A 23,412-nucleotide genomic window follows, 5' to 3' on the forward strand; every position below is an offset into this window, starting at 1 on the left:
GCCCTGGAGAGTCTGGCCTCAGTTGTGGCGGCAGGGACATGTCAGTCCCAGGGGTTTGAGGGCTGGGGTGGAGGACACCCTGGGTCTTGCCAGTTCTGCTTTTGTGTCTCTGCCTGGATGCTGCAGCAAGACATTAGAGGAGCTTCCAGGCTGAATGAAGCATGTAAGACCTTTTTACTCTGCAGTTAGGAAAGACAGAGCAAAGAACTCAATTTAAGAATAAAATTACGGTGAAATCTGACAAGTTTTATGTTTTTTCTTTTGTTCCTAACTACAAAACTTGGGAGGGTGATGATTTCATTTGAAAGGAAGTTGCACCACTGTGGCAGCAGCAGCCCAATTCCAAATGAGAGTTCCTGTTCCATGCTCCTGACAAGGGGCTTGTTGTGTTCAGCTGTCAGTGTGCAGAAGATGGCCCAGCTGTCTGCTGATGGTATTGGAAACAGCCCAGCTGTCTGTTTAAGAAATTATCCAACAAAGAGACACCAAAATGGAATGGGGTTTTTTCCACCAATTTTCTGCTGAAGGATTTGAAATTTGACAGGACACCATGGGGGGTGCAGTGTAAAGGGGTTGGAAGTTGGTCATTAGGCAGAGCTGTCATTGCAAATTATCTCTGTCCAGCATGAGAAGTTCTAGCTCATTTGGTGCTCAGACAGGTCCAGGCCTCAGGCAATTTGTTACAGTTCCCCCATGTGGTTAAGGGGACCCCAGGCACTAATTTTCCCCTCTCTTTGCAGTTGGAATCACCTGGGAGCCCCTCTGGGCCAGAGCTGCCCATAGAGACGCTGCTGGATGACCGGGAGCGGAGGATTTCCCACTCGCTCTACGGCGGCATCGAGGGTCTCAGCGAGTCCCCCACAAAGAACGTGGCACTGGGCAGGATAATGGGTGAGTCAGAGCAGCTCTGCCAAGCAGGGCATGGTTTATTTCTCTCTGTGATTCACTGAAGAGTGGTTAATGTGTTATGTGGGAATTGGGAACATGGAGGTTGCACTGACCAACTTAAAACGTGCCTTAAAATTGTTCTACACAAGCCTTCTGGATAGTTAATGTGAAGAAGAAGGTAAAGTGGGACTCTAAAGTGAATTTTGCATCCTGTGACAGGTACAGAATGAATAATAGTAGAATTTAACATGGTCTTTCAATGTCTGGTTTAGGACAATCAATAATTGGTCGGTCTAGGCTCCATGTTGCATCAAAATCAGTGACTCATGGGAATTCTTAATTTTTTTCAATATTCCTTCACCTCCTTTCAATCCTACTAAAATACAAAAATAAATAAGGAAAACTTGCATCCATTTATGCTTATTAGAGGACTTATTAATTTATTTGAATGTTTGCTTTGTAGGACACCAATTTTAAAACCTCATAACTAATTATAAGCATCCCTTGTGTAGACTCTGTGCCCCGCCATCTGCATGGTCCCAGTGGATAATGAGGTTATTAGTGCTTGCTTTGCAGCAATTCAACTTCTGATGTACAGAGCTAGGTAATAAAGACTTGCCTTGCCACAGGAGTGGTTGGATTTACTGACTAGGATGGGATTAGTTTGAAAGGATTTTCGAGTTGAAGCACAAAAAGCAGCTTGATGAAAATAACACCTGACAGAAGATGTGACGATTGCTCGCTTGAGTTGTGAGTTTTAAAGAAGACATGGCTATTAAATCTAGGGTTGTTTTTAGCATATTAGGTACACAGAATATATTAGAGGATGCTACTATAAACTTCATATGAAGTGAGGCATAACTTAGTTTTAAATTGCTTTAGATTAGTTTTCAGCCTTAGAAAATTAGTCTACCACAGAGTCTTTTCCAATCAAGTTTGTGTATATTTTTCACCCTATATCTTTTTATTAGGGTTGGGTTTGGTTTGGTTTTTGTTTCCACCCATGTTTTCTTTTAAAAATAATTTTGGTATTTTGGCTTTTGCATTTTCTTTGTGGTAGCAAAATTGGACTGCTGTTAAACTCTCTGAAAATGCACAAATTTGCTATTTAGGGTATTTCTTCCAGTAAGTCTTTTGCCCTTTTTTGTTCATTTGGGCAATAGTAATTAGAAACACACCATATTCTGTTCTATTGCATTTCATTTTGTGCAGCTTGGAAGAAAAAAATGTGCACGTGAAAATCAAGGCTGTGTGAAACCATGTCACCCAAAGTCATATGCTCTTAAAGAGAAAAATTTAGAAAAAATTGTATTTGTTTGTCAACAAATTTAAGGAGTGATAAAATAATTTGAAGCCTTTAGCACTATTCTCCCATAGAAAGAGCTAGTTCTTGTTGTGTCAAGGCTTTAGATAAAACATTTGCAGAGCACTGCCTTCTGCTTTTTCCATCAGTGCTGCAGAGGATTTACACACAGAGCTCATATAAGTGTTAACAAATTATCACTTAAACACGTTGTCCTGTTTTGTTGGGAGAGGGAGCCCTGAGAATGTCTGGGTGCACTTGTGTCAGCAGTGCAGTTTGCTTCAACATCAGAGGAGCACAAGGCTTGCCATGCCAAATTGAACTAGTAGCTCATCAGTCTGATATCATCCCTTTAAGAGTAGCCAGTAATTCATGTTTTACCACAAAAAACCAAAAAAAAATTCCAAAGCTGTAAGAATCTAATACCCTTAGAAACTTTTGCATTGTATACATAGAAAAATAAAATCTATCCTTCATTTTCTAAGTTTCTTATAACCTGAAGTAAATATTTTGATTTTCTTTGATAGCTTTTCTGAATTGTTTTCAGGGACCAGGAACTGTGTAAAAAATTGGTTGGTTGTGACTTTAATTCACTGAATCTTTAGTGGAAGCACATTAGTGGAAAATCAGATTGTGCCTGAACCTCATAGTAAATGTGATCTAGCAGTGTGTAACTAAAACTGGTCTTTCTAGGATTGGACTGTTCCCTTCTGCAATCACAGCAGAAGCACAGACCTGTGATGTTTAAACCCAGTTTTTGGGGAATGGTCCGTTCTCTAATAAGACTAGTTTTTTCTGAATTAATCAGCACCACTAAATTAAAACTGCAGTGTTCATAATCTTTCACATGCAAGTTTTCTTGCAGTGCCATACAACAGGGAGGTATTCCCTGTTGGGAGAGATAGGTACAGTTGCTTGTTTCAGAATAGCTAACATTTTAAAGACTCAGTCACTTTTTATGCTGTGGAATCCCTGTCTTTTTTGGTTTTGGTAATGAGAAAAAAAGCAGGACATTTTTTATTTTCCCGAGAATGTTTGTGTGGTGTTACATGACTCTTCCTCTCTTGAAAATTGGCCTAAAATTGAGGATTAGTCCTCAGAACAACCTTGCTGAAGAACTCTGGAGGTCTATACCTTCCCACACCAGTCCTGACCATGAAACAAGCTCAAAGGAGTGCTTTATGCAGTGCTGCTTCCCTTGAGTGCTCTCCCCATTTCAAGAACCCCTCTGATGAGCGCTCTGAATCATCTGATGTCTTTTGAATTACCCCTCAATGGATTTTACAAAGTAAACTTTTGGTACTCAGTGCTTTTTAGTGAGGAGATGACAGTTTGTTTCCATGGAAGGAGTAGGTCTTCCTGCTGCTTTTGCTCTTGGATGGGTTTGAGTTTTCTTCCTTCCTAATTTAAAGTATTCAAAAGTAATAATTTTAAAGTCTGGAAAATGCCTGCTTGTTTTAGTCATTGCTTAAAGTTGGAACAAAGGTTTCAAGAGTGTTTTGTTCCTTTAAATACCATTAATGTAATTTCAGGAAAGGTATTTAAGACAATTTCCTTACTCCTTCATAACTGACAAGCAAGAACTGGCTGTCAGAGCCTTGCTGTGAGAGTGGGAATAAAATACCAATTTTAGGATGTGATTTAAATTATGTAAAATAATGTTTGCTTACTGCAATAAGGCTACGTGAATCTTTTCATGTTTCTGATGATTCTCATGTTGATCTACTTTTCTAGGTGGTTATTGCTATTATAGATTTTTTATGCTTTTTCATTTGATAATATTTCACTGAAAATTTCTGATGGAGAAAAGATACAACTTTATTGAGGGAATACTTTTGGTTCAGAGAAGATGGGATATTTTATTTATATAAATTTGGTCTTGTAAGAATTAGATGGCTGTAAGAAACCCTTATATTTATTTATTATTTCCAGGGTACATGTTATTCAGTAAAACAACTGTGTTATACTGGTTTGCTTGGCTCTATAATTAAAAATTCAAGTCGTCTTCTGACATACTGTTCTTGTATATCATGCATTATACTCCTGAGTTTTACAGTACGCAAATACATAGCTGCTGTCTATATGAATTATTCTTATTCAACAAACAGCTTAGTACAAAGCCCTCTTTCATCTCCTTCTTCTAGTTGCTGATTTTTTTTTTATGAACGTGGCAGGTTTTGTTGGTAACGGTGACTAAACACAAGATATTTTTCAGGGGGTACACAGAATAACAGTCTCTTGCACTGAATCTGCTTTTCATCCTGAAGGATCCCCCAGAACCTTGTGAAGTTTGATGGTTCCTACACAACAGGAAATACTCTGTTCTCTACATAAATAATTGCTGTCTTAAGGGTAGAATCAGGAGAAAGCACTACTGACAGAAATTTAGCTAGAGATGTAGAGTGTGTGTCTCAGTGAAATGAAAATAACCTTTACAATCAGAATGTAGTTCCTTGGCCAGGAATCTCATCAAAATGTGATGCTCTACTACAATAGTTGACAGATCTGAGCACTTTCTTGAAATGCAAGACCTGTATACAGCAGAGAAATCTTTGTTGTTAGTCATTCTCCAGGCATTCATTGGGCTGTTGGTCTCAGTCCCACAGTATCAACATGCTCATGAGTCATTCATAAGGTAATGCTGGGCTTGGAACATACGGTGAGAGTGTTCAACAGATTTTGTAGACCATCCTTTAAAGAGAAAGCAATAGCAAAAGCACAAAGGATCAAGCCAGAAACAGTTCCATGACAATGCAGTGTCAGCATGGGAGCCAAGTTATCCCAGCAAACATATTAACTGAACTTCAGGGAATTTCAAGATTTGAAAGGACCTGGAGCAGTTTAGTTCTCCATGAATAAACGCATTATTCATTCTATTTACTCTCTGTGTGATTAGGGTTTTTTAGAGGGCTCTGTGTTGGTGGTTTAATTCAGGTACAAATTATTTTCTGGTGTATGATAGGTTTGAAGGTGTACAATATTTTTTGAAATATGCTGCTTGGCACATTTTTCCTTTTAGGATGAAAATCCTCATAGACCAGGAGACCAGCCATTTGGAGCTCTGAGGCTTTTTTTCCTGCACAGACAAATGGGAACCCTTCTTGCCCAATAGCTTGGTGTAGTCCACAGGCTGTGCTCCTTTAGATTGGTAACTTGTCCAAGAAATTTGAGCATCATTGTTCTGAGATGAGAAACATTTGAAAGGGAGAATGTTTTACCTTGCTTAGTGCAGTGTCCGAAATACTTTATGTTATTACAGATTACCTCACTGAAGCTGAATTTATACATTTATACAAAACTGGACTTGAAGTGTAGTCAGAGTCTAAATTTCACAGAGTCTAAATAGCACTTTTCCAGCCCGAGGGAAAATTATTTTCTTGAAGAGGTTTGTAGACAGGTTGAGCAATGCCTTAGATTTGTACATCAGTCAAATATACTGAAGATTACTGGGTTTGAAGTTTCTTTGATGTCTCCTTGTAAGGTTTCTCACAACACTTGTGGAATTAATTCTCCAGGGGTATTTTCTATCCACTTCAGCTGAGTTCTCTACAAAGCATGTATTGAGTCCAGTGCTGAGGTTTGTCCAACCATCTGCTGGAGGTGAAGCCTTTCACCTGTTTTTAGCTTCATCTGCAATGAAAAGCATAGGCATGTCAGATGGGTTTTCTCCCTAATTCTAAAGCAACTATTAAAATGTCAGTCTTCACCCTTGTCAGATATAAAGAAGGGTAGTGAAAAGTTAAAAGTGTTACTGAATTACTGTAGCCTCTCAGATGGGAAGTTCAATCTGCCGAGTGCCATAAGGTTATACCTTTTCACAATGAATTCTTTGGAGACATTATTAACTACAGAGTTAACAGTCTTGTAGGCATTATGTTTGGAAAGAAGTACATTACCAGGCTAAACATTAACCTGTCCATCAAAGGAGCTATTGCTGGGCAGAATCAGCGGTTATGCAAACTGCATACATTCATTTCAGTTTGACAGTGATGAGGTGTTCACCATGCAGTACCTTTTTCTTCCAGCCATTTTTTCAGCCTTCTTTAATGATCCCTTTGAAGCCAGTTTTCCCCTCTTTAGAAATATTATTATATGTATTATCTAGTGCAGTGAGGATTTTAACTACCTCTTTACACATAGGGTTTTGTTTGTTTTCTTGTTTATTAACAATTGCATGCAAAGGTAGTGATGGTAACTGAAACATTTACAGAAAAAAAATCATTTCTTTTCCCCTGATTTTTCACATTTTTTCCATATCTACAGTGAAAGTAAAGTGTGGAAATAATTGATGTGTCCGTAGAAGCAGTTTAAAATATGGAAATAGAAGTTTTATGATACATTACACCAGTGCATCATAGTTTTAGTATAATTTTCAGTTTGTTGTCAGATTAATGGTTGATTAAGCTAGTGTGTTTCTTCTCATGAGATATGACAGTTTTACAAATTGTTTTAGTAAGAACATACCGTCTTTTAGCTTGTACCCTCACAAATTTACCTGATGAAGTCTGCCCCTGAACAGACTCTTGCTGAGTCTTGATGTAGTCCCTATCATGTATGTGAAGGTTCTTGTTTAAGTGTTTTAACAAAAGGGTTAAAACTTACTTGAATTTGTTGATAATAGAATTTGATAATTTTTTTTCTCCAAATTTTGCATGTGTCCACTTCCCAGCACCACTTGAATAATTTCTCATTTCATGAGGGCCAGACTGATCAGGAAAAGTGATGGCCTCTGTTAGTCCTTGTGGAACACATTCTTTGTTTCTGTCTAACAAGGTGATACAGGAGGAGATGCTATTTTTTGGGAGAGGTGCTTTTGGGCAGCTCCTCAGCCAGGACTTGAGGCTATGGGCACAGACAGGAGCATGGGAGGTTCCTCTGAACATCAGGAAACACTTTTTCAGTGTGAGGGTGACCGTGCACTGACACAGAGTGCTCAGGGAGGTGGTGCAGAAGCCATACTCAGAAACAATTTTTTTTGGGTCCTGGCTACATGGCTGTAGGTGTCTCTGCTTGAGTAGAAAGGGTTGGGCCAGAGGAGAGGTCTCTTCCAAACCTCAACCCTTCTGTTGAGCTTGAAGACCTTGTGGTCTTGCAGTAGGCCGCAGAAACAACTGGCGTGCATCAATTTTCAGGCTACTGCACAGGAAGATGGGTACAAAGTGAGACATAGTTAATTTTATTATCTGCATTATGTCACTCTTATCAGTGGCACTGCAGTTTGACATAACCTTTTATCATCTGTGATGAAATATTTTTCAAGGCACTCTCTGCATGCTGCTGTTATTTAGTTTTGGGTTTTTTTCTCCCTTTTGTCCAGGTAAATATCAGCTATCTCCAACAGTGAACATGCCCCAGGATGACACTGTCATTATTGAAGATGACAGGCTGTCAGTCCTTCCTCCTCATCTCTCTGACCAGTCATCATCCAGTTCCCATGATGATGTCGGGTTTGGCACTGTGGATACTGGTGGATGGGCTAAAGCTGCAATTAATGAGTCAACAGACTGGTAAGAGCATGGTTTGGTGGAAGGAAGGAAGAGAGAGCTGTAGTTGTATCTTTTCCTTTAGTTACATTCTGACTACTGCTAATTTTAATTTTTTTTTTTTTTTTTTTGGTCACGTTTGGATTTTACTATTTTCAAACTGGTAATTTTCCTTGTTTCAGGGAGGAAGTCTATACAAATACCTCTGGTTTCAGTTTTGTGCTGTGTTAAAGCATATTTGTGGAAATATTACTTAGTACATAGCTGTGTTATTTTGATGATGATCTAACTTTTATTTAATTGCTACCTGACCTAGCTTTTGTAAAAAATTAGCAAAATTTAAACACTTGACTTTATGAAAGACTGATTGGAAATTGTTGGAAATTTTGTAATTTATAAACCTCACTGTAAATATTTCAAAATTTATAAAACAAAGGTTTTATTTTTATATTACATTGTATATCTAGGAGCATCTCAATACATTTGTATACTTCTTTGCTTTTCCTAATAATGTACTAATCTTTCAATTCGGCTTAGAGGTCAAAGCTCCTTGTTTTGCCTCTGTGCTAATGCTCATGCAAAAAGAGCTGGTTAATATTTCTTCATTATTTGTGAAGAACTACTACTCATATTGTTAGATGATTTGCAAAGACAATGTACTGTAATAGCTCTAAATTTAAATACACAGAAAGTAACAGTTCCACATTTAAAGGTATGGAAAGTAACTTTATATGTGTAATCCATAGTAAAAATAACATTTGTGAGTCATAGGTTGACTCTCTGATTACTTTAACACATTTTAACAGAAGAGCCTTATTGAGAAATACATTGAGCTCCATTATTGACTTGTTTAAGTTCCTGGTAAAGAAATACTGTTTATTGCTTAGTTAGTACAATTAATACAGATCTAAGATTTCATTTACAAGTCCTGTAATTATCTACAGTACTAGCAAAATAAAAGCCCACCTCTGTACGCTGCTACTTCTTGAGGCTGGATAATTACCACAAATGGTGTGTGAAGTCCTAGAATTTTCTTATTTTTCTTGTCTCTTGAGCCTGTTATGAATGTGTCAGCAATATCTTAATAGAACAGCAATAGCACCTGCTGGCTGATATGCACCTGTCAGCTTCTTCTCTGCTTTAAACTAGTTTATTTCCTCTTATATCCAGAAATTGAGTTCTGTATCTTAAGTTCTGTTTTAATGATTGTATGGAAATTTAATTTTTTCATACTCATTTCCTTTTTTTTGATGTTGCAGTCATTGTTATGGACAAGTCATACCTGTAATCTGGGTCCCTGAAAAGTCCATTTGTCTTTTGTAAAAGCTGAGAATCTGAGACATTTAAATAGAACAGTCCTCAAGCCTGCACATAATAGCTTATTTCTAAGGGAGTATTTTTAGCTGAATGTGAGCAAAATCCTATGAAATAACCTTAAAACATTTGAACAAAACTGCAGATGCTTTTACATTGACTTCTACATTGTGTCTTGCTATTCATATGCTTCTTTGTAAATGAAGTAACAGTAAAGAAAACAGGGATTAGGTATTGTAGAATTGATCACACTCAAAAAAGTTTTAAGTGTGTGTATGAGAAACAGTAAAGGTCTTCAGATACAATGGCACTTAAAAGAGTTAAGGCACTTAAAGCAGTGTCGTGCTTTCGTACCTAATGTATTCTATTTGTTAAAAAAAAAAAGTAAATGGCAATAGAATTAGATTGTTGCTATAATTTCCTGTTGCTAATGGATGAAGGAAGACTTGTAAAACGAAGGTGCATTGTATGATTTTGCTGGAAGGCACAAAGGGTGAAACTAAGAATATGGATGAAGGGTTATCCAAACAAGAATGGCAGCTGTTCTGAATCACAGAAGAAAATGTAAGCTTTTTCAGCCTCACAATATCTCCCTAATCCTTGATGAAAATGTTATGAAAACAAAGGGCCAATAAGACAGGATTAATAAATGGAATTTTAATAACATTGAGGGTCAGAAGACGGTTACATTCTTTTAAGGATCAGCTGTCATTCCAGAAATCTTATTTGTTAAGTATTCTAGAATATAGTAAATTGCATTTGGCATTGCTTAATGACTTGCACTAAATTCACCTCTGTCTTTTATTGATGTAGTTGAAAAATATTAAAATGAGACATTTTTAGGGGCATTAATTCCTCCTCTGTGCTCACTGGTTTTGCAGTTGTTGCTCTTCTTGGGGACTTTTGAATACTTTTAGACAATGTACATGCATTCAAACTCCTGTGATCCACTCCTTCCTTAATTACTGAAACACTCATGGGTCATTAATAATAGAAGTAAAACAGGACATGAAAATTCAGAGCTCTATGTAAGGCTCAAATAAAGATGCTAAGTAGCACCTTTAGGGTGCTGGATACTGTGCAAACATGTAATAATAATTCCCTTAATAAGTATGTCTGGAAGGGAGATGTGACAAGGGCAGATCAGGGAAGCAGAAAGTCTCTAAAAGTGGTGTCAGTGGAAATGCTGGATTCCAACCTCTCAAATTCCCAGTTGCTGATGCCATGGCCAGACCCACCAACTGCTCTCTCTGGGATCTGTGGTGTCCTTTTCAAGTTATACTTGAACTGGAGTTTTAGTCTGTTCTTACGACTTCAAGTTCAATATATGTGTGTGCTGTGTTTACATGGAAATGATATTTTACTCTAGTAGAAGTTTTATATAGGAGGATCAAAGCAAGCTTGTATGAGAAAAGAAGCATAGAGCCAAAACAAATAATTTTATAAGTTCACCTTTTCTGAAGAAAGTGTCACAGGATACATTTTGTTCAGCAAGATGAAACCAGTCATTTTAACAAACGTGAGCCTGTGCTAACAGATGTTGCTGGAAAAAAAATTCTCACTTAGTAAAACCACATTTTTCTGGCCTTCAGAGACAGGGCTGACTAGCAGGGAGCCAGAAACTTCTGTGTGGCCTTGGTAAAGTCAATTATGACCTGATTATGAAAGGTGTTGAAACCCTGTAAGTTCAGTTGTAGTCACTTTGGAGGACGTTTTCAGATTTAGGTGGTTCTTACTCAGCTACATACTGCACTGCTATAAATGCTAGAAGTGTATATTGGCCTTGTCTCTTTTATCTTTTTATCATGTGGAGATAATTTTTTCCCTATTTTGTGGGAGTCAGTGTTAGGACTAAATAGTTATTTTTGAGTATGGTCTCTGATTCATCAGAGCTTTTAAGCATATGCTTGAGAACATTGCTAAATTGTGCAGACATCTCTGAAATAGTTGCAGTAATTAAATGTAAAACATTATGAGCCTGAGCCAGAAACATTTAAGTCAAAAGGCACTTGACATTGGCTTTATTCACATAAGCTCTGATCCTGCTCACACTGAAGTATTAAATGCCTGTCACAAGCACATATCTTATTATTTGTAAATCTGCCATTACTGACTGAATTTCTTTTTGGCTGTCTGGTAATGAGGGTAGTGATTTTCATCCTTTCTAGTACTTTATGCCTTTGGACACTTTTCCTTACCTCTTTTTCTCTGTTTTGTCTAATGCCCAGGTGTTTCTCGATCAAAGATACTTCTGTAAATTAGAGTACATGGCATACATGAACATGGGCGTGTTACAGAATTTGAAAGTATAAGTTGTGTTTTGCAGAAATTCACCATTTGTCTATTTCTTACTAGGAAAGAGAGGTGTATTATACTTAGCCTTTACAGTAAAAATAATTCTTTAGAAACATGGTACTAAACAATAAGATGGTACTAAACAATATCTTGAGTGGCATGTAGAGACCTTTAGACAAAATATTTAACTTTTTTTATGTTGAAGTACAAAAATATTCAAAGAGGGGATTTTGAGGGATCATTTACCTATAGGATAGATAACAATGTTCCAAAATACTGATCTTTTTCAGTATTTTATGCTTTTGATTTCTTTTTGTGCCAGCTGAAGTAGAGATCTATATTCTATGCCCTTTTCTCGGAGCCAGAAGTTTTTTTTTGTTAATTTCCTTTCATATTGTTTATTAGCAGTACATAATCTTGCCTTGTTTAAAGGTTTTTAGCTTGCACACCAAATTTTGCCTGAATTATTGCGCTCATGATTCTGCCAGTGTTTGAGCACCATTAATAAATCTATCTTCATGTTTCTGAGGCAGCTCACTGAAAACCTGACTGCCTGAGCTGAAGTCACTTTAGAAACCTGCAGAAGAAACAAAAAAAAAATACAGTTCCCCTCATTTCTGATTAGGGGGTGGATCCACTGTGGCAAGTACTTGCTCTGTGGGGAAGCAATCAGTAAATATGTGGTTGTTTGTCAAAGCCAGGCTAAAAGCAGGAGAAGCTATGAAAAATCTACAAGAACTATCACATATGGAGAGAAATTTTAATGTAAAGTTTTTAAATTAAGAAGTTTCAAGCTCTGTGGGCTTCAGGCAGGACAGTTTCTGTTTATGCTTTACTAAAAATATTTTCTGATAAAGACAGACCAGATACATTTCTATCAATAGAATAAATATGTTTCCTAGGAAAAAAAGAACTGTTTTATTCTCCTGCAAATTATTCCTGTGTTGGACTTTCTGTTCTGATTGACTGTGTATAGTGCATCAGATGTGTATATCTTTTGTTAAAACTGTGAGTGAAATCCTTGGTACTTTTAAACTAGAATTGCTTAATGCAGTAAGACAAATCCATTGTGTGTGTAACTGAATACTTGCAGTGGTGTATTTAAAACTGTGATTAATCGTTGCTAGAAGTCACGTGCTAAATAAATGATTTTCTCTGAAGAGTGAAAGGTTGTGTGATCTTGATAAATGTTCGCATGATTTTTTTCCCTTCCTACAGCACTCTTAGTCCAGATGTTGATCCAGTACTTGCCTTCCAGCGAGAGGGTTTTGGACGCCAGAGCATGTCAGAAAAGCGTACAAAGCAATTTTCAGATGCCAGTCAGTTGGAGTTTGTTAAAACACGAAAATCCAAAAGCATGGATCTAGGTAGTGAGTGATGTTTTTTCAATTTTTTTTTATTTGAACCTGATTTTCATGTTGTAAGTATATAGATTTTATAATTCCAAACAGATTGTTTATGTGCAGTAGTACTGCACATAATGTCTACTTGTGGGTAGTAAAGTACTTACTTGAATGGCCAAGTGGTCTGGGTGTTGTTTGCTGTTTGTAAATGTCCATACATTCAAATATCATAGCCCTCTGGATATATGGTTTTGCCTAAACACAGTAAAGAGTATTTATTAAAATGGAGGTGAAAAATGCATTTACCAGTCCATACAGAATGATTGTGTAAAACTGTACTGTGCTGTGCTTCTGGGTAGCCGGGTTTATTCTCACTCCTTGATTATAATGCAGTTAGCCTTAAAGGTCTTTTATAGTCTCTTATTTTGTAGATGAATTCAGAATTAGAAAATGGGACTAGTCTGACATCTGTTTGAGACCCAAGTTTTAATATTTATATCAGAAGCCCTATAAAGTAGCAGTGGCTAAGACAGGCGATCACAGTGATCATTTAAACTGATAAACCAACTGAGAATAAGTAATTGCTAACAAACCCATCAATTTTTCTGCCGTTGCATTTAGATTCTGAAGTGCAGACTCTAGTAACCTCAAACAGTGAGTTTCGATGGCTTAAACACGCAGAATTCCCTACTAAGAATAATAAAATACAATGCAATTCCTCCTTTACAATAGTTGTGTCTTGCCTACCATCCCTAATTCACAAACATCCTCAGGCTGCAGTCAGGTTGGAGGTGTTGACTTGTCTTGACGGGTGCCGCGTGCTAACGTGTCAATAACATATTGTACCTGCCCGTGACGTGAACGACTGACACTGCATGAAGGTTACTGGTTTGCTGCCACTTCCCCCCAGAATGTTTGCTTACTCTTGCAGTTTATTTGCATGAAGTAGGACATTTCTAAGGTCCCCTAACTTGAAAAGAAAATATGCAAAGCAGGAGGAATGTTGAGTGCATGTGGGGCATGGGCACTAACTGGGCTAACCGTTATGCATTTACCTTTTAACAGTAGCTGACGAGACTAAGCTCAGTACAATGGATGACCAGAAAACAGGTAAGAATTGACAGTAAGGCTGTTGCTATAGAAACCTTGGTCAAAGCAGCTTACCACAATTACAGAACTGCCAGTCAAATTGCATGAAAACATGAATATTCCAGTACTTGCATGGCTGCTTTCTATTGTGAATAATCAAGTCGTACAGAAAAAGAAAATTTTTCTATAGGATAAGTATCCAGGGTAGTATATTAAGCTGGGTCATGTAGGCAAACACCTGTTTCTGCACTTTAAACTCATCAATATTCAGAGTTGTTTGGGGTTTTTTGTCCTTTAAAAAAAAAAAAAAATCTTGGAAAATCTCCTTCTAGCTTCAAACTGCAGTGCACAGAGAGATGATTTAGAAGAGTTGAGTATTTGGCTATTACAGTGCTAACACAGTGCTTGAAAATAATTATTTTAATTAGAAAACTGCTGCCTTTGCCTTAAGTGGTCATCAGATACATGTTGTGCATTGAGTTGAAGATTATTTGTGCAAGTTGATTTGCTTTTGGAGCTGAAACCCGAGCATCGTAACAGAACAAAAGAATATGTAAATAGAATCTTTTCCACATACCATTCATTGTAATGTTTCAGAAATGATAATGAGAAATAGCTTTCAAGGCATATTTTTTTATTAGTAATTAAAATAATGCACCAACTGCAATTATGAACCTTTATGATTTATTAATATAAGTTAGCTTTTGACCTGCAGAATGCTATTTTAATTAGGCTAGATCCAGAGGACACCATAACATTACTTAGCTCTAATTAGGAACAATTCACCTTTTTAACCTGAAAATATTATTTATTTTATCATGATTTGAGGAGTAGTGCATTCAATACAGAATTTACATTTGCTAATTCACAACTACATCTCTGTTTAACTGGACTGTATAACATGAGTAGGAATACTAAAAAGCTGTAAGTAATCAAGTGATAAAATTATCATTTTTATTTGAATGGATAAGTCTTCTAGCTTTTAAAACATTGCAGAATATGGCCACAGACTTGCAGCTTTGCAAAAAAGGAATGGGTAAACAAAATCAAAATGTATGAATGTTTTGGAGGATTAAAGCCATCAGAGTGTGAATGTATGAATTGTGTTAATGGTTGTGGTAATAATTGATGCTTAGGAACTGCCTTCACCTCTGAGCATTATTCACATAAAAGCAAGTTAAAGACCAAACTCGAAATTATTGTAAATTATTTTTTATTTTCTTATTAATCTGTATAGTTGACTGGGGTGTGATTAGAATGGTGTAAAACCTGCGTGTTTTAGTAAAATAACAATCTTCAGGCTTCAAAAGTGCGTAGTGATCTGGGTAGTATCAGTAGAGGGTGGTGTGAACTGAGTGTAGTTTTCCTTTATGTGTAACACCTGGATTAAATTCCAAAAAAAGAGACAAGTTGGACAACTTGGGTTAAAGAGCATGACCATGCTGTCTGGACTAGGCAGTTACATATTTTTTGCACAGCAAATGTGCTGGAAAAAAATTTCAGTGGCTGGAAAAAAGGAAAACACCTTTTGCTGTACTTTTGTTTTATTTATCTTGTGTGCTTTTAACCAGGTTTTGTATATAAACACTGGATATCTCCCATTACTGAAGATGGATGTAGCTGTTAAACAAACTACTTACTGTAGTTTGGCTTAAAAATTGTCTGGTTCTAAGGAAAAAAAAAAAAGCTTCAAATGTGTGGTGAACTATGCTTTAATGAACTCTAAAAGCCAGAAAACTTCAACATGTATTTACTTTAGAAAAGATAAAAACAAACTCTGTTACTGTCACAGTTGGATTTAATAGTATTGGCTGAAAAGGAGAGCACAGAACTCTCCAGCTCTAGTTACTGTAATAGTTTTTTAATTATTTTTCTTTCTCTAGTTCACTTGAAGTACCTAATCCTTGCAGTGTTTACAGTTCATCCTAGAGGTTAGAAGTATATTCAGTAGCAATTGAGCATGGCTCATTTATAGAGTACCAGGCATACTATAGCTTGAGGTTGTTATTTTTCCATAGGCTTGTTATGAAAATGAAAAAGAAAAAACAAATAAGATTTATTTAAATTATTTATGGATTTATTTTTACACAATGCTTTTTAATTAAACTTTTATTAAACTGAATCAAAATGAAACTGGTTTTGATGCAGTTTCTTACTTTATTCCTCTCCTGCCTTCCGCAGATGAAGTGTTGATCTCTTAGTGTCTGAACTGAACTAGAAATGGAAAAATTTATCAAATGCAATGGAGCAGATATTACCAAGTAAATAGACTCACTGATAATGTCCTTCAAGAAGGTGTTTAGAAAGTAGACTTTATGCCTTTGCAAAACTGGTTTAATGAAATCCAGAGAAGTTTTTGGCATCAGTTGCAGGTAGCATTTGACTTGACAACTCATAAAACTAATGTTTCAGAAAGAAAAAAAAAATTGTCATTTAAAATGGTTTAAAAGAATGTGCTGATGAAAAATTTGCTTTATAGACTAAAATTAGCCACTCTGGACAAAACATCATATATCCCTTGACACCATGGGGTTTGCCTTTGCAAATCGCCCGAGCGGATTGGTGTCACTGTATAAATAATTACCTTAGGGTGAGATGAGGAGGGGCACATTGAGTTGTTAAACAGTGCCAGCACAAGGGAGAAACAAAGGATAGGGATAGGGAGCAGCACACAGGCTTGGTGTGATGCCTGTGTGCTCAGTGTCCCCTCGCTGTGCATGCCATGGAGAGGCAGCTGCACAGTCATGAACTGCATGGTGGCTGCAGGGCTGGGAGGGCAAGGCCTGGCCCTTGTCCCCAAGGGCTGGGCACGCAGGGAGTGCAGGGACACGTGCGATGGGCAGGGGCTGTGCTTGGCAGGTGACAAAGCCCTCGGGAGATGGACAGGGTGTGGGCACTGTGAGCTGTGAGGAGGATGCATGGTGGCAGTCACGGCTGGAGGAGCGCTGGGATACAGAGGGATGAATCCACCTCAAAGGATATTTGTTAGGGAAATTGTTGGAAAGGGAGATTTTGATAAACTTCAAATTTTAAAAATGATAAAAGCATCCCTTTCATCCTCAGTCATATAAATATGCTTTAGGTAGATGTGTCTTTTCCTCTGCTTTTTTCTACTTTAAATTCTGGTGTCAAAATAGAGGTAGGACTCATTCTGAGCAGATAACGCTTCTGATGATTACCACCAGGGCTGTAAAGGCTGGAAGAAAATGCTGACATTTTTGTGTTTAGAAAACAACGTTTTGATGTGACTCATAAATTTTAAACAGAGTCCTTTTTAAAGAAAGTTCGCTGGTTTTTACCAGATTATGGGTAAACGATTCACTTTCTGACTGGTGAATTCTAGTAATAAATTCTTAACACACTATTTACAGGGACCTAACTGTGTATTTTTAGAATAGTAGGTTTGCTATGAACTAGCCATAGAGGATAGTGAAGGCATTAAAATATACATAGCTCTATGATCACACTGATAAAATTGCTTGTGAGAGGAGATTTCCCCATTTCAGATTCTGCAACCTGTTCACATTTGTGTTCGTGGCCACCCAAGTTCAATAAATATTCTTATCATTTATGTAATCCATTATTAGGTTTACAGTACTGAACATTAGGTCATATCCCAGATGGGATATCCTTTGGGAAAACACAGCTTACATAAATACAGTTCTCACAAAGGTCTATATTGGGTGTCAGGAAATTGAACTTTTTTAGTGTTCTTTATGAACACAAATGGGCACATAAATGCCTTCTTTATAATTACTGTTTACAAAAGGAGCCACTCAGTAATTAGGAAAAGATATATGAGCATTTCATTTGGAAGGTTACAAAGCAGAATGTGGAACAAGGAAGTTTACAGTAAGCTGCTATGTAAGAGGACACCCTTTCCTTTTGTATATGAAATTGGATCTGTCAAACAGCTGGTTTATATATGATTGTCCCATTTCCTCTTTTTTTTTTCTCCAAGATATTGCATTCTTTTTTTTTTCCTGTCTCATAGACAGTTAAAAAAATACAATTAAATACTTTGAAAAGTAAAAAGCAAAATAAAGTCTCATTTCTTGTGTACTGCAGGCATTATTAGAAGAATAGCAGATTTGACCATGGACTAGAAAGTGGACAGTTTTATAGGGCACTGTCTAAATTGAAGTGTTTTTAGTTGGCAGAGAGAATATTCTGTAAAACACTCGCCTTAGACTTCAGGCCATTTTCAGAAGTTTGGCAATTCCAGTCTGCAGTTTGTTTGCACAGCTGGGAAGCCACCAGCCCTCCCTGGTCCCAGCTGGCCCTGTACTCTGCCCCCAACCATCCTCACAACCTCAGCTCTCTAATAAATACAGGCTGTGTGTGAGAGGGTGGCTTCTTCTAGGAGATGGGAATTCATGAAGATAAAGGGTCTCATTTGTTGGGGTGCATTATTTCTGACCAAGGGTGCAAGCAGAACCACAGGCTGCTGGGGGAACCAAACTGCAGAGTTGTATAGACCTGGGAGGGCAGATTTTTGGTTTGTTTCTGTTTACAAGTTAATCTTAACAGTAGGGCAGCTGAAGAGAAATACTTTGACAGCTGCTGTTTGAATTTATTTGATCTGAGGGATTTCAGTTTAACGTAATTGCTCAGACTTTTAATAGCTGAATAGAAAATGAAACATTCACTGCCTTGCTTCATCTCATACCAAGGTAACAAATGATGTGGAGGAAATTTGCCATGCTGCTGTTCAGCATCTCTTCTGTGGGGGCAAACAACCCCCTTTTCTCCCCAGAGAATACTGAATAGTTTTAGTAGAGCGGTAGCAGTTTTCCCCAGTTTAAGGTAACTTCACATACCTTTCATAAAGAACAGTGACAGATGCAGTCTCCCTTCTGTTTCCTAATTTCTTCCAGAATAGGGTTCATCTTCAGAATTTTGTACTATTCTGAGATAAATGTTTAAAAGAGGTAGTATTCCTTTTTTACACCTTTATTCACACCTACGCTTGCTAATGTACTGTTAATATTGAAAATTCTTGCCTTGGCTCTGTCTCTCAGTGGTGGCTGGCTGTGAAATTTATTTTTGCCAGATAAGGATGCTGATGTCAACTAGGTAAGAGCCTACCACCTGGAACTGTTATGGTGCCCCAACACTTCTCTTTTGTGCTCCCTTTGGGTAGAGAAAAAGTGCAAATTTCATATTATAGGTGAGGGCTCTGGTCTCATAATTGCAGGAAATGTAGCCATGATGATGATGTCCCACCTCATCTTGCTTTTCACTCCCAAATCCTTTAGAAAATCTAGCTAAGACTGTTCTTGCACTTCTGAATAAAATCAATAAAATGGGGTGTTTTTTGGGTTTTTTCCCCCTGAAAGATTCTTCCCAGTTTTAGCTTTAGTATGAGGTTTAATTGTGCAGTTGTGGGGTGATTTGCAGTGTGAGTGGTAGTCTTAAGAACAAAGGCTGTACATTTAACCCACAAAACTGAGGATTGAAGTCTGGATGGAGAAAGGCTGTTGCAGAACACTGCCTGAAGCTTCCTTGGCACATCTCTGGACATGCTGCCCTCTCATCAGTGATAAGAGCTGCCCTCAGCCCCAGCTGTAGTAGTGCTGCCCCAACAATCTCTCCTTGTGAGTGCCAGGAGTGTGTTTATTTGCCAGCTGGGTAACTGGCATTGCCCATCAATAATTCCACAGATTATTGTTAAGCAATTTCTCAATCTGAGCAAGTCAGCTGATATTTCTCAGAAGCATTTAATTATGAAGTTGTTAGCAATTTGATGCAAGTCTTTAAAATTCAGACAAACAGCATGTTCCTTGAAGCCAGAGGTCAGGCTACTTTGCAAGACTTTTTTTTACACTAAACATGATAGGAGTCATGCCCATAATCTGCTCTCTGTTCATCAATTGCTAGTACAGAGGAAATTTTCAGCTCAAACCAAAAATAGTTAATTGTTTTGTTAGATGGTGTTAGATATGCATCTGTGCTGCTTGTATGAGCTAAGGTTTTAAAGCCCCTTTATCATTTAAATTGTGTAAAATAATAGTAATGGATGTTGGTCTCTCTTCACTGATTTGAAAAGCCAGACATTGCTAACATTGTCAGTTCCACTGACTGTGACTTGACATACTCATTTGCTTCTGAGACCAACAAATCTGTGGAGAATTCCCTACAGATTATTGAGAGATGATGTGAATAATGTTAAGTGTGTCCCCAAAGACTTTCAGGATGGATATGCATAATCAAGCATGCCGTTCTCAATACTAATTCTAATTACTTTTTCTCCCCCTTTAAATCACTAAGGTTCCCCAACCAGAGATGTGGGGCCTTCATTAGGTCTGAAGAAATCCAGCTCGTTGGAAAGCCTGCAGACAGCCGTGGCTGAGGTGACACTGAACGGTGACATTCCCTTCCACCGCCCACGGCCGCGCATCATCCGAGGGCGAGGCTGCAACGAGAGCTTCCGAGCTGCCATAGACAAATCTTATGATAAACCTGTAGCAGATGATGATGATGAAGGCATGGAAACTTGTAAGTATACTGTTGTTTTGCATAGTGAGTGTTAATGGCATAGGTTAATTCCTTTAGAAAGCGACTAAAGTAGCAGAGCGTGATTTTAGAATTTTAAAAGAATGGAACTAACTTCATCAATATTTAGACTTTTTCCCTTCATTTGCTTTAACAGATGGCTGCACTCTGTAGCTTTCTTCCTTTCTGAAATAAGAGAATAAGATTATTGGGAATGTGTTTACTTAAGTTACTGTGAAAATATTCTGTAAGATGGCTAATTAATGTACTAATGTACACTAGAAAAAAAAAATTAGGTAGAAAGGCAAACCCACTAAATTGATGTTATGAAAATATAGGCATCTAACTTTGAAATAGCACATTTGTAGTGTTGGGGGGGATAAAAAGAAATCACTGTCCTTTAATTAGAGTGAGTAAGGTTGGCAGATCTAATAAAATATAAAGTTAATGATCAGCTATTACCCACCCTAATGGGCATTCATTTACATTTTCAGTTCTTTAACCCGAAGTATGACCCAACATGTGGAAAATGTCATTAACATAAAAGAATCACTTCAAAGCTAACCTTATCATTATTGAACTATGTAAGAATGGGCTGGTAAAATGACAACTCATATTGAATGAAAATAGTATGAATGGTAAATTACCTCAATGAGGGGTTGTATTAAATCATTGAATTTTTAACCTTCATGTTGTACTACTTTCAACTTGTCACACACCAGCAGAATTTTTTTTTAATCAACCTGCAGCTAGTTAGAAGTTTATGAATGAAGATGATGATGGGAAGGTTGAAGAAGTAAGGTATTTATTCTGAATTTAATGAAGGCTTAAAAAGACGTTTTTTGCTCTTTTTAAAGTTTTTTAATTTCAGAAATTTGGTTTCATAAGCATCATTCCCTAATACTCTTTCATAAATTACTTCTGTAACCACTCATTTTTAAAATACTCTTGGCCTCTTTTTTTTTTTTTTAATCTGCCTCTTTTTAAGAGTGTTCTGAGGCCACAAGGGAGATCATTTTGCCAGTCACTTTTCTCAAAGGTACCTACAGATGGAATTAATTCTGCTTTGCTTTTCCAGCACATAACAATTTCAGACAGTAGTGAGGCTAAATGCTGGTGTGCTGCTGCTGGCTGTCAATCTATTTCTGGCCGGTAGAAGAATAGGTGTTAAAAAATGTGTAATGATCCTGCTTATTCTTACAAACTGCATGCCTGTGTTCTTTTGGGACATCAGACCATGTTTTTATAGAAGGCCTTGTTGTTGTGAGCCCACTGATAGCAATATCCTGGTTTGAGGCTTCAGATATCCGAAGTTTATCCACAAGTTACAGATGGTTTAACTTTAATTGATCAAAAATATAGCAAAGCTGTTGTTGTGAAGCACTTTCAAGGTGACTATAGGTTTATGAGATTCTGGTAAGGGTTTTTAAGCTTGTTGATGCAATGCATGGAGAGTAGCAAGGAAATATTTGGAGCCCTTTGGATCCTTCACATGGGAGCAGTGGTGTTGTGGCTTAACTCCTGCAGCAGCCCAGCCCCAGGCAGCTGTGTGCTCACTCTCCCACCAGTGGGACTGGGGAGAGAATTGGAAGGGTGAAAGCTGGAAAACTTGTGAATTCAGATATAGTCAGCTTCATAGGAAAGCATAAGCCACACAGACAAGCAAAGCAAAACAATTAATTCACTGCTACCCATGGGCAGGCAAGTGCTCAGCCATCCCCAGGAGAACTGGGCTCCATCATGTCTGCTGTTACTTGGGAAGACAAACACCATCACTCCAAATGTCCTCAACTTCCTCCTTCTACCCTCAACTTAATATCCTGAACATGATGCCATGTGTTCTAGAATATCCCTTCTTTGGTCAGCTGGGGCCGCCTGTCCTGGCTGTGTCTCCTCCCAGCCTCCTACACATCTTCAGCTTCCTCACCACTGTGGCTGGACAAAAAGCAGAAAAGGCCTTGGCTCTGTGTAAGCCCTGCTCAGCAATAACAAAACATTTCTATATTATCAATCCTGTGTTCAGCACAAATCCAAAACACAGCCCCATAAAAGCCACTGTGAAGAAAAATAACCCTACCAGCCAAAACCAGCAGAAGCTGGGACCAGACAAAGCCTTCTCACTGAAATCAAAATGTCATGGGGTGAGTCTTTGCCCTCATCTCTGGATGAAGTTGTCTCACACCATGGACCAAGAACCATCTCTTGTCATGAGAGAGCAAGAGCAAGGCTTGTCAGATCCCACATGGTGAAGAAGAGCTGAGCAAAGTGTGACCAAGCTGTGTGTGTACGACTATGCATTTTGTTGTTCCACATATCGTAATGAAACATCCAAGAAGTATTTCAGAAATTTCAAGTGCCAGATTCATAGAAGGAGATGAGTAGCAGAGCAAATGTAAGAAGATGATTGGACAGAATTCAGTCCTTGAGGATTTTTGCTTCTCGTGGTGATGGAAGAAGCTTAAGAGCTGTCCCAGCCCTATGTCACCTGCCTTCCTGAAAATGACTGTATCTGCATTAAACCTAAAAGCACTGCAGTCTGCTTCACTTTGTGTAAATTTTATATGGACTTGAGCTTCCAAAGAATTTACCAAATGGTGTCTTCAGCTGGACAAAGTTTGGGCACATATGAATATGTAGGAGTTTAACAATCTGGATCTAATACCTCACTGCTGCCATAACAACGTTGCCTAAGTTTTTCTGAAATTGTATTTAATTATTCCATAATTGTTTGAAATGAGAATGTGACTTTCTCTCGTTATAAAACCCAGGCAAACATGCTGGTGGTCAGTTTGGTGATGCCCTTGAAGTTGGATCCATTTGTCTTGCTTGAATATTTTTGCCTTTCTCCAAGTGTTTCAGTGCTAGAAGTGTTTCTTTGCTTCCAGACAGTGACCCACTTTGGATTAGCAAATAATAGCACTGCAATGTATTGTATAGAGGAGTTCCTAACATGTCATCATTCCATACACAAAAGCCATAAAGAATACAGGTAGCATATGAGACAAAGGGACTGACTCTTCTAAATATCCTTGGAACAATGTGCTATTAAATTACTAAGTATAGGATTAAAATCAGATGGCACTGACTGGATCTGAGGTAACATTTTAATTATTTGAGAAGATGTGTGTGAGTTTTAATGGCTGTAAAGAAGGAGCATTTGTGGAAAGAGGTGTGGGTGTTCAGCTGTTACAGATAATTTTGC

General features: G+C 37.7%; 1 protein-coding gene across 11 annotated transcripts in view; it reads left to right on the top strand.

The window, feature by feature from the left end:
• Positions 1-23,412, top strand: part of PARD3 (par-3 family cell polarity regulator) — a 442,650-nt gene that overhangs the window by 276,491 nt on the left and 142,747 nt on the right. For 10 of the 11 annotated variants that reach the window (XM_058024007.1, XM_058024041.1, XM_058024025.1 and 7 more), the window contains 5 exons: positions 741-891; positions 7,509-7,698; positions 12,502-12,653; positions 13,692-13,736; positions 19,986-20,213. In XM_058024007.1, the coding sequence (XP_057879990.1) occupies positions 741-891; positions 7,509-7,698; positions 12,502-12,653; positions 13,692-13,736; positions 19,986-20,213 (766 nt within the window). The remainder of the gene's footprint in view (positions 1-740; positions 892-7,508; positions 7,699-12,501; positions 12,654-13,691; positions 13,737-19,985; positions 20,214-23,412) is intronic. The other variant, XM_058024016.1, reaches the window with a different exon arrangement.

The sequence above is a fragment of the Melospiza georgiana genome, chromosome 1, assembly GCF_028018845.1.
Source record: "Melospiza georgiana isolate bMelGeo1 chromosome 1, bMelGeo1.pri, whole genome shotgun sequence".
Lineage (NCBI taxonomy): Eukaryota > Metazoa > Chordata > Aves > Passeriformes > Passerellidae > Melospiza > Melospiza georgiana.